The 11,865-nt window shown below is 39.0% G+C and overlaps 1 protein-coding gene across 4 annotated transcripts in view; it reads right to left on the bottom strand.

Moving 5' to 3' along the window:
- Positions 1-88: 88 nt before the first annotated feature.
- Positions 89-11,865, bottom strand: part of fmn2a (formin 2a) — a 54,664-nt gene continuing 42,887 nt past the window's right edge. For 3 of the 4 annotated variants that reach the window (XM_051866853.1, XM_051866856.1, XM_051866857.1), the window contains 5 exons: positions 8,285-8,377; positions 1,889-1,940; positions 1,264-1,413; positions 1,098-1,179; positions 89-995 (listed from right to left, as the gene is read on the bottom strand). In XM_051866853.1, the coding sequence (XP_051722813.1) occupies positions 969-995; positions 1,098-1,179; positions 1,264-1,413; positions 1,889-1,940; positions 8,285-8,377 (404 nt within the window). In that variant the 3' untranslated portion in view covers positions 89-968. Of the gene's footprint in view, positions 996-1,097; positions 1,180-1,263; positions 1,628-1,888; positions 1,941-8,284; positions 8,378-11,865 lie in introns of those variants that run through there. The other variant, XM_051866854.1, reaches the window with a different exon arrangement.

Raw genomic sequence — 11,865 nt, 5'->3', positions numbered from 1 at the left:
GGCATGCACATTATTCATATGGCAGCTGCTCCAGTTCATTTCTTAACCATGTAACACATACATAAATAAAGAAATGATCACACGTGAATACAAAGCTGTCAGCTTTAATTGAAAATACATTTTGGTAAATCTTAAAGGTTATTGCACACAGTGAACTACTGACAACAGCTGTACACACAAAATAAAGAATGACATTAAGTCATAATATTTGCATATGTTTTCAACAACTGTTCATTAAACACCTCACAGTTCAGCTGTAACAGAGAAATTCACAACAAATCATTCTGCTGTGTAAATTTCATAGGTTGAAGTAGATGAACACAAGTAGAGGAAACAATGGACGCAGAATATTATCCAGTATCCATTTAAAGAAAAGGTTAGTTTCTTCTCCTAAGACACACTCTTTATGACTGTACACAGGTCAGAGTCTAACATCATATCTGGCCATTTCTTTATGAATTCAGTTATCGAAGAATCGATTTTCTTAAATGTCAGTGGCAACAAGGTCAGCATAAACATTATTCAAAGCCAGATTTCTTCATTGGTCAACCTACATGAAATCTGCTATTTATCTGCTCTTGTCTCCAAATATTGTGGCTTTCTCCAACAAATATGAATGAAGTACATATTTTACGATATTTAAATACACATGGTACAACAGATCTTTCAGCACTATCATATTCTGTGTGGGTTTGATTGTTGATTCTACTAAATATTCATCAAGTGCTTTTGTAAGCATTTGTTTCATTTTATAGCTTAAGTTTTGATTGTTTTATGTGAAACTACAGAAATGACAAAATTCTGACCATGTTCATGTACTAAAATAATGCAAAGCCTTTCAATTGTCTCATGGTTAATTATGCTGAAGTAACTGTACAGTAAAAAAAAAAAAAAAGCAGAAGAGGAAGAAGAAATAATTCAATAACAGAGGAAACAATGAGTTTTGTGGGATTCGGTACAGCAAAAGTTCACATCTTCTGTCCCAGCTTGGCTTTCTGAGTGAGAGAAGAAACAGAGTAACATCATGGTTGCAGTTTGAATTTATTGTGTGTTATTCATTGCTGGTAATGTGAATTGAGGGAGTTTGAAAGACTTACTATTCCTGATGCATGTTTAGGTTTTACGTTGTAGGTAGCCTTCTCTCGTGCTTGTCTGAAAGTCTCTTCTGCAGCTTTCAACCTAAAAAATATACCAATGAAATTCAATATACTGTATATGAGTGAAGAAATTAAGCAAACACAACGATAACAGAGACAACCTCACCGCTCCTTCAGTAGGTATTTATTCTCTCTCTTCCACAGCTCCTTAAAATCTGACGAAAACTCGTGCCACACTGTGAAGAATGTGTTCGGTGAAACCTCTTTCTCTCCTGCCTTAGGCTTGACCGAGAAAAACATGCTCAGCTCCAGAAAACTGGAAAGCATTCAAAGAAAAGTATGACACTATGAACAAAATATTACAAAATAAGATTAGAAAGTTTACACTGAGGAATTGTGAAATTGATCGGCTTACTTCAAGCATGTGAAATGTGAAATTTTAGCTTATAAAAATAATGCTCTTACATAAATAACGACAAGTGTAATTTCTTTTCGCCCACAGCAATCTTTTGGTATGCATAAGTCTAGTACTTGGAAGAAACGGCAATATTCAGACAATGAACACAAAGACCTTTAAAATTAATTGACATGAAATATTTGCTCTTTTTTTTCCAGTCCAAGAGCCAAGGTATTGAAAATTGGAACCTTTTTAAAGGAGACAATATACTAACTGTCAATCAATCTCAGTAAATTGGGGGGGGGGTTAGAAAAAGAGAGCTACACACACACAGGGGAGACAACCAATATGACACAGTAATAAGTGAACAAGACACTTGGCACAATTAACTTACATCCTCTGCGTGTCAGTGAGCTGTTTTTCCTGGAGCTCCAGCTCTGCTTTAGCTGTGGAAATAAAATCGAACAGAGAAATGTGACACCGTCTATTGTTTTATACTTTTAAAATATGTATTTGTACTGCATATTACTGAATGACACAGGTTATCATAAGAAGGTTATCAGAGATTTGTTTCAGTTTTAAACAAACACTTCCACATGATTTAATTTCAGTCAAAGTGAGAGCTGATTTACAGGAGAGATTGTGCACATACATGTATGTAAAGGTTCTTGCAGGTTCTTGCTGATTACACATAAGCCAGTTGTATTCCCCTGACATAAAATTTCAAGGAGCAAATTGATGTAAAATCATATTTGCAAATATTCTCAGCATTGACTGCAGATGTAGAAGCAGGTCTCTGAAGTCGTTGCCACTGTAATGTCAATGTCACTTCATTTACTCCTGCTTGGAGAGTCTCCTGTGATTCACTAATAAATTGAATGATGGTGATTGCTAGGCAATCATAACTATTACTACTGCTCATATTTAGGGTTGAAAATAACCTAAATTCAGTCATCTGACTGTATGGTCAGACCCCTTCAAAGTATTACATTTTGGTGTATAACTCTTCCAACACCATTTGTGCTATGGACATAAAAGATACCTGAAATTGACTTGATGAAAGATGTGAAATGACTTTTCTAACTGATTGTTCGCCTTGTAGAAAATTAAACAGGTAAACAATTTATTAGACCTACATGTACATTGAAGAAAGGACTCAGGTCATATCTGGGGAACAGAATTTTATACAGACTTGGGCCATAAGCAATTAACCAGAATATTCTAGCAAACACCTAAAAGTACCCTAGCAACCACTGAGAATACTCTAGATGCCACATAGCAACACCCTGGTAACCATACAGTAAGCTCTATCAACCAATTGACAACCATCCAGAAAACCCTAGCAATCACATAGCAATACACTGACATCCACCCACATCACCCAGAAAGCCTTAAACCACCTAGCAACAACCCAGAAAGCCTTAAATCACCTAGCAACACCCTGGCAACTACCCAGACCAACTAAAGCCCTAACAACCACATCAGAAGCATCTAACAACCACATAACATCCTGCAACTATGTAGAAATCCCTATCAACCACTTGGAAACTGTTTTTGTTTTGCACATGGAACCATCAAATAACCTACCATCTCACACCATAATTTTACCATGCTACTGCCAGTACTTCTTTTGTAAGGAAGCATGGTCTAATTGTACTAAAATGGCTCATCTGGTAGCTATTCTATAACTTTGCTATATACACTATATCGCCAAAAGTTTTGGGACACCTGCCTTTACGTACACATGAACTTTAATGACATCCCATTCTTAATCCGTAGGGTTTAATATGGAGTTGGCCCACCCTTTGCAGCTATAACAGCCTCAGCTCTTCTGGGAAGGTTTTCCACAAGGTTTAGGAGTGTGTTTATGGGAATTTTTGACCATTCTTCTAGAAGCGCATTTGTGAGGTCAGGCACTGATGTTGGCGAGAAGGCCTGGCTTGCAGTCTCCGCTCTAATTCATCACAAAGGTGTTCTATCGGGTTGAGGTCAGGACTCTGTGCAGGCCAGTCAAGTTCCTCCACACCAAACTCGCTCATCCATGTCTTTATGGACCTTGCTTTGTGCACTGGTGCGCAGTCATGTTGGAACAGGAAGGGGCTATCCCCAAACTGTTTCCACACAGTTGGGAGCATGAAATTGTCCAGAATGTCTTGGTATGCTGAAGCATTAAGTGTTCCTTTCACTGGAACTAGAGTGCCAAGCCCAACCCCTGAAAAACAACCCCACACCATAATCATCCATCCACCAAACTTTACACTTGGCACAATGCAGTCAGGCAAATACCGTTCTCCTGGAAACCGCCAAACCCAGACTCGTCCTTCGGATTGCCAGACAGAGAAGTGTGATTCGTCACTCAAGAAAATACGTCTCCACTGCTCTAGAGTCCAGTGGCAGAGTGCTTTACTCCACTGCATCTGACTTTTTGCTTTGCACTTGGTGATGTAAGGCTTGGATGCAGCTGCTCAGCCATGGAAACCCATTCCATGAAGCTCTCGACGCACTGTTCTTGAGCTAATCTGAAGGCCACACGAAGTTTGGAGGTCTGTAGCTACTGACTGCAGAAAGTTGGCGACTTCTGTGCACTGTGCGCCTTAGCATGCGCTGACCCTGCTCTGTGATTTTATGTGGCCTACCACTTCGTGGCTGAGTTGCTGTTGTTCCCAATTGCTTCCACTTTGTTCTACCGTGGAATATTTAGTAGTGAGGAAATTTCACGAATGGACTTATTGCACAGGTGGCAACCGATCTCAGTACCACGCTTGAATTCACTGAGCTCCTGAGAGTGACCCATTCTTTCACAAATGTTTGTAGAAGCAGTCTGCATGCCTAGGTGCTTGATTTTATGGAAGTGATTGGAACACCTGAATTCAATGATTTGGAGGGGTGTCCCAATACTTTTGGAAATATAGTGTAAATCTGCTGTACCTGCTGTACCTTTAAATGCATTATCACATTGCTTCTCAGTGCCCAGGGCAGCGGAAATGGTACAGAATTAAACATGGTATCAGTAGAATGAGCATACACCAAACAGCACAGAGATCTCACACATATATAACGCACGCCTGTCTCACTCAGTTTTTCTTCCTCTCTTCCTTTCTGTAGTTAATGTACATTGAAGAAGGGACTCAGGTCATATCTGGGGACCAGAATTTTATACAGACTATACAACCAGAATATTCTAGCAAACACCTAAAAGTACCCTAGCAACCACTGAGAATACTCTAGATGCCACATAGCAACACCCTGGTAACCATACAGTAAGCTCTATCAACCAATTGACAACCATCCAGAAAACCCTAGCAATCACATAGCAATACACTGACAACCACCCACATCACCCAGAAAGCCTTAAACCACCTAGCAACAACCCAGAAAGCCTTAAACCACCTAACAACACCCTGGCAACTACACAGACCAACTAAAAAGCCCTAACAACCACATCAGAAGCATCTAACAACTACATACAACATCCTGCAACTATGTAGCAATCCCTGTCAACTACTTGGTAAACCCTTAGCAACCACAGCAACAACCTGGCAACTACGCAGACCTACTAGAAAGCCCTAACAACCACCTCAGAAGCATCTAACAACCACATAACAACATTCTGCAACTATGTAGAAATCCCTGTCAACCACCTGGTAAACCCTTAGCAACCACATAGCAACACCCTGGCACCAACCCAGACCAACTAGAAAGCCCTAACAAACATCTCAGAAACATCTAACTACCACATAAACAACATCCTGAAACTACATATAAATCCCTGTCAACCACTTGGTAACCCCTTAGCAACACCCTGGCAACTACCCAGACCAACTAGAAAGCCCTAACAACCACTTCAGAAGCAACTAAAAACCACATAACAACAGCCTACAACTATGTAGAAATCCCTATCTACCACTTGGAAACTTTTTTTTTTTTTTTTGCACATAGAACCATCAAATAACCTACCATCTCACACCATAATTGTACCATGCTACTGCCAGTACTTCTTTTGTAAGAAAGCATGGTCTAATTGTACTAAAATGGCTAATCTGGTAGCTATTCTATAACTTTGCTATATAAATCTGCAGTACCTTTAAATGCATTATCACATTGCTTCTCAGTGCCCAGGGCAGCGGAAATGGTACAGAATTAAACATGGTATCAGTAGAACGAGCGTAGACCAAACAGCACAGAGACAGTCTCTATCTCTCACACACATATAACGCACGCCTGTCTCACTCAGTTTTTCTTCCTCTCTTCCTTTCTGTAGTTAATTTCATGCTCTGAAAAATAAACAGTAGTGGTTGAAGCACTGGAGCCAGAGACTGTTACTCTCCTGGAGTTTCAAAATCATACAAATAACAAAAAATAAGACCAGGTCCTTTTTTTCCGATCCCCGTTCTGTCTGTTTCTCTAACTGGAGGCAGTATGGGGGGTTGAAGGGGGTCTTTCCGTGGTCATGCCACCCATCTGAAAGCTCAGTGAAGGAGACCCATGAGTCTCCAGATCAAAGGGGTAGAGATGAGAAGGGGGACGTTCAGCGAGGACCTCACCCTGCTACCCCTGCCGCCAGAGCACATGTGGGTTTTGTTACGAGGACCAATTTGAATACAAAGAAAGAGAGACAGCAACACATTTAGCATTTACTAAAGCTTGTAGTGAAGCAGAGAATGAAAAATAGAAAGACAGTTATAGAGAGACGTTCCAGCGAACTCCAAGTTGAGCGATGGAAAAAGGAGGTTACGCCATGGCAATTGAAATGATTGGAGTGTGAAAGACAAAAAGAGGCCAGTAAAACGTTGACAAGAATAAAGTGCCGACAGAAACAGTCTTTCGGTGCTACAGACAGATCAGGCAGGTTGACTCAGATACACTTGGAGGAAATAAACAAGGGAACAGAAACCATTTCAAATAGAGAAGGATCGAAGCCGAGTTGGCGAATAGAGAAGGCAAATAAACAAGATGGAGAGCAACTATAATAAAACACAATCACCAGATCTTCATCAGAGAAACAAAATACTGAAAGGGTTGAATCAGCGATTAACACGTTGGGGTGGAACGTGGAGGAAATTAGTGAAAATAATGAAATTAAGTACTCTCACTTTTCTTGTCACAAGCTTTACACAAATAATGTTGGAGTGATCGGGTCTAGGTTAGGTCAGATGTATTTCCCAGAATCCTTGTTGGCTCCCATAAGCCGTCACAGAACCTCTGTCACATTTATTTCTCAGCACCTCATCTGTCCTCTCACACAGGGTCACTGTACATCCATTCCAGCAATATTCAGAAAACACTTTAATTGTTTCCCAGGGTGATGTTTGTAAAAGAACATTTGTATGGCTCCTCTGTAATAAAACAAACGTTTTTGGCAATGACAAATACTAGGGCATACCGACAAAAATACAGGTTTTTTTTTTATTTTTATTTTTTATACTAGATGACTTGAATAGCTATATTTGAAAAGAATTAATCATTTTAGAATTATTGACATGGTTTTGCTGAGAAGAAAATTTTTAAAAGCTAAAGAATTACTTTTTACTCTAAAGACTTTTGAGTGCGAACATTTTGAGTGTGATCCTGTTAGAGATGAACGATTTGAGTGTTCATATTTGGGTTTACTCGTTATAAAAAGCCACTCAGTCTTTTCAGTATCATTGTGAACATTTTTTTTAAAAATATCTTTCCACTTGTGATTTTTGTAGGCCACATTCTCACTGTTTTTGACCCAGTCAATATGACTATAAAAATAATAGGATTTTTATGTGATTATTATTAAATAAAAATATAAAAGAGAAATATTTTTGCAACTATTGTACTGCAAAATGAAAAAAAAAAAAAATAGTATTTATTAAAATATTTTTATTTTATAGTACAACTTTAAAATTACAATACAAATATTTACATCCTAATATTTTTTTTTTTTTTTTTTTTTTTTTTTTTTTTACCATGATAAGTTGTTTGAGCATCTCAGAGCAAGCTGATTCACAGTAAATGATCCAAACTGCTCTGAGATGTTGAAAACCACATCATGAACTGCCTTTGGAATGCACTCCCTGAAAACTGTTGAAAAAGACTGTTTTTCAAAATAAATGCAGTCTCTGGAATTCACTTTAAACTTCACTGCTAAAATAACTTTGGTTTCTTGTTTAAAGGGTTAGTTCACCCAAAAATGAAAATTTTGTCATTAATTACTCACCCTCATGTTGTTTCACACCCATAAGACCTTTGTTCATCTTCGGAACACAAATTAAGATTTTTTTCATATAATCTGATGGCTCAGCGAGGCCTGCATTGGCAGTTTGATATGCGCTCCGAACCACTGATTCTAAACAAAAGATTTGTAAAGTTTCGAAGCTTCATGAAGCAGTTTTTTTTAAATCGCTCATCGCTAGATATTGTTGAATAAAGTCATTATTTTGTTTTTTTGTTGCAAAAAAGGTATTCTCGTCGCTTCATAACATTAAGGTTGAACCACTGTAGTCACATGAACTGTTTTAAATACATCTTTAGTAGCTTTCTGGGCATTGAAAGTGTTAATTGTCATGCTGGCAATGCAGGCCTCACTGAGCCATCATTAGATATTATGAAAAATATCTTAATTTGTGTTCTGAAGATGAACGAAGGTCTTACAGGTGTGGAACGACATGAGGGTGAGAATTTACATTTTTGTGTGAACTAACCCTTTAAATATGTCAGATTCTAAAAGAAAAAAAAGGCAAATGGCAATAAAACCATAAATCACGTTCTCATGTAAAACAATAGCTGTCCGAATAGGGCTTATGCTTGCTATGTTTTTTACCTCTAGTGAGAAATTCTTCCATTTGGTCCTTAAAGGGCTGCAGGTGCTCCACAGACGAGACATTACACACCTTTTCTGTTTCTGCTGAACAGGCTGTAAAATAAAGTAGAGAGCAGGAACACAGATGTGAGAAAGAAACAAACAAAATCAATCATGGAACTGAAGAACAGTTTATTTAACAGTGAAAACATCTTATGTTAGGCTACACAACTACTAGCCACTTAAATAACTCTCATAAACAACCCAATTTAGGAATGAACTGATGACGTCAAGTCTTTGTAAGGAAACTGTAATATACAGTAGTCAACCTTGTTAAAAAAAGACTAGCCCAGGTAACAGGGAACATTCTCAGAACTTTCTGGCAAGGTTCTCTTAAAGAACCTGTTGTTGAAAGGTTATAAGCATTCTTCCAGTAACATTAATAGAACATTGATTCAAAGTTACGTCTTCTTAAATGAAATTCTCAAAATGTAAACATAACATTATTTATACATTGTTCATGGAACGTTTTGTTTTCTGAAACTTTTTAGTTGGACATTCGTCTAAATTATTATTATTTTTTTTTACTGTTACTACTCATTTCAGAATGTTCAGAGAACATTCAAAAGTAACATTCTCAAAATGTTTGCAAAATGATAAAATGGAATGTTCCCTTAATGTATGCATTACCAAGAAAAAAAAGTTTTAAAAACATCTTAAAAAACAAAACAAAAAAACACTGGACATTTTTGAACATGTCGAGAACATCGATTCAGAAATAACGTTTTCATAACTTAATGGGAACCTTAATGAAATGTTCTTAGAACATGTTTTTGATAGCTGGGAGCATGGCAATGGCCCCAGCATACAGCTGGACAACCAGTCTTCATCAATTAAACTGCCAAGACCAGCACCAAACTAGCATTTAAACCAGCTACCATGGACTTTTATTAGCAGGGAAGCTTGTTACATTCAATCCTTCTGCTTCCTCTTTCTGCACTTCGTAGATGTATCAGTATAGAGAAAAAAATTTGCTATTTGTGACCTGTGCTAACAGATGCTAATGAATCCCATTTCATGAACCTTTCCTGTGCTTCTGTTCGCTGTACACCTGGAGTCTTACAATGGCCCGACAGGCTTCACCGTGTCACACTCCATCACTACAGTCGGTGATGGATCACAGCCTTGCATGCCAATCAGCGCAATGCAAACACACACATGCTAATGTCCCTGCCAGCTGGATCATGGGATTTGTGAAAGAAGACCTGCTGGGCCGCCTGCATAATTCTGTGCCCCTTTCAGCTGTCAGTGTCGCACATCTGCTTTAGCGCTTAGCTTAGCTTGCTAATGTAGTGATGATCCATTTATTGTATGAACCTGGCGTAAGAGAGAAGCCATGCTTATTGGACCGCAGGGAGATTTTAGGGATGTGAACTGTTGAGGATTCAGAGAAACACAGAACATTGCCAGAGGAGAAATATTTGCCTGCGTTAAACAAATGTAGGCTTGATCTGTTCAGCAGGTGTATGCCAAAACGATTTAGCTAAGCATACAAGCTCTGGAAAAGTACATTTACAATTTATCAACCACATGTATAGTGGGCCTAACTAATAAGCTTTTGAAAGATTAACAATGCAAATCGCTGACTAGGGATTCGAGCTAAGGCATGCAAAAATATGGCTAACAGCAGGGGTGAAGTTAATAGGATGTATAGCAATGCATCAAAGCGACCATCCTTCAATCGAAATTTCCATGAGCCAAATGCAAATCCATCTGATATGTTTGACTGGCTCAAGTGCAACTAAAAAGGCTTGGACACTATTATTTGTGTGTGGTAGACAATCTCACTCTGGATTAATGATTGATGGATGGTGATGTGGCAAATTTAGAACACTGCCCTACATCAAAAACACATTTACAATCAGTGTTTTTTCAAGGAGCTAAACAAGCCAAACATGCCAACGGTGGAATGTGAGTATTTCCACATCTGTGTGAGTGTGTGCGTGTGTGTGTGTTTTTGGGTTGGCAATGAAAATGTTTGCAGGGATTTAAAGTCGGCTTTGAGCATGTAATCGGATTCTTACACCTCATTCACACTCCGTCGTGCACTTAAGCTGGGTCGTACAACCTTTGACTTGTGGCACAAAGCTGAACCAATCTCACTAACCTCCTGAAGACCCTGATAAATTGCTTTACTGGTCAGGGAGCAAAACAGACAGTTTTTAAAAGGCAGTTTAAGCCCTTTACTTGCCCGCTAGTTTCTTTTCAAAAGCACCAGAATATATGGCATTGGTACAAAAGCGGGTCTGAAATTTATTTATAAATTTATTGAATATATGTATTTATTTTATCAATAACGTTTCATTTCTGTTACAAGAATGGCTAAATGATATATAAAACAAACTATCAAACTAAATTGAAAGAATGTGCAAACACACACACACACACACACACATATATATACATATATACACCAATAAAAAAGGACGTAAAAAGATAGTTGTTTAAATATAAGTTAGGTTCATAGGTTCACCACGCATTCATTTTATAATTATTGAATCATCTCGCGTCCTCCACATAGTATTTTAGGTTTTGTCTGGAACAGAGGACATCTATTCATCTGCAGTAAGCCCACTGATCTGCCACTTAACATCATATTGAGCAAAACCCAACACAACGGTGGATCTAGTACAATATTAACCTAACATCAGTTCACACACACGCTTATCACCGTGTTAGCTGTAGTGGGTGTCCTACTATCCAACAAGCTACGGTATTAAACAAGCTACCAAACAAGCTAGGTAACGCTATAATCACTAACATAGCGGACTCATGGAAAAATATATTGGTTATCATAAATTTTTGTCATGGCTAATTTATTAATGGCACAGCATCATCTGTATTAAAGAGAAATGAATCACTTCATGATGCTGAGTCCGTCTGGTTCTGAGGAACTGGATGTTCTCAGCATTGACTGTGAGATGAGTGATTTGGGTGACTCGCCAGCCCAATCACCACAATATGAGGAGCTTGTGGAGGTTGTTTCTCGTGCTGTGGCAAAATTAAATATCGATTGGCCGGCCGTGAGACAGGAGGAGCGCAGTAAAGGAGCGCAGGCTTTTGAGCCCCACCGTTCATCATTTTTCTTCTCTGGTGGGGCTCAAACAGAACAGTTATGGGACGATGCCCAGGGTTGAAGAGACCCTGGCTTCATATATTGTCACCTGACGCTGCGTCGTCCCTTAAAGCCCCGACACTGCCCACCAAACCATGCTGTACTACATCTTCTTTGGTGGGCAAGGCATATATGGCAGCCATTTCTACGGTCGTCGAGAGATTTCAGGAGTCGAAAAAACAGGTGACAGCATTTCAGAGGTTCATCCCGCTGAAATCCAAGTCCCAGGGGTCTGCAGCCAAGGAGCAGCCCCGCCTGTATACGCCTAGCTCCTCATACCGGCAGGCACAGAAAGAAAGTGTTGCCTCTCGAGCGCCTCCTGCAAAACCTAAGGCGCAAAAGCAACACTCTCAACCGAAGCCCCAAAGGGAGAAAGCGGATCTGAGGAACGTCATTCTGTCCAGATGAGCTTCGGGAAAGAGGTCCT

This window comes from Ctenopharyngodon idella, chromosome 17 (assembly GCF_019924925.1).
Source record: "Ctenopharyngodon idella isolate HZGC_01 chromosome 17, HZGC01, whole genome shotgun sequence".
Classification (NCBI taxonomy): Eukaryota; Metazoa; Chordata; class Actinopteri; order Cypriniformes; family Xenocyprididae; genus Ctenopharyngodon; species Ctenopharyngodon idella.
Note: the sequence above shows the minus strand (reverse complement) of the source record. Positions and strands in the feature narration are given on the sequence as shown.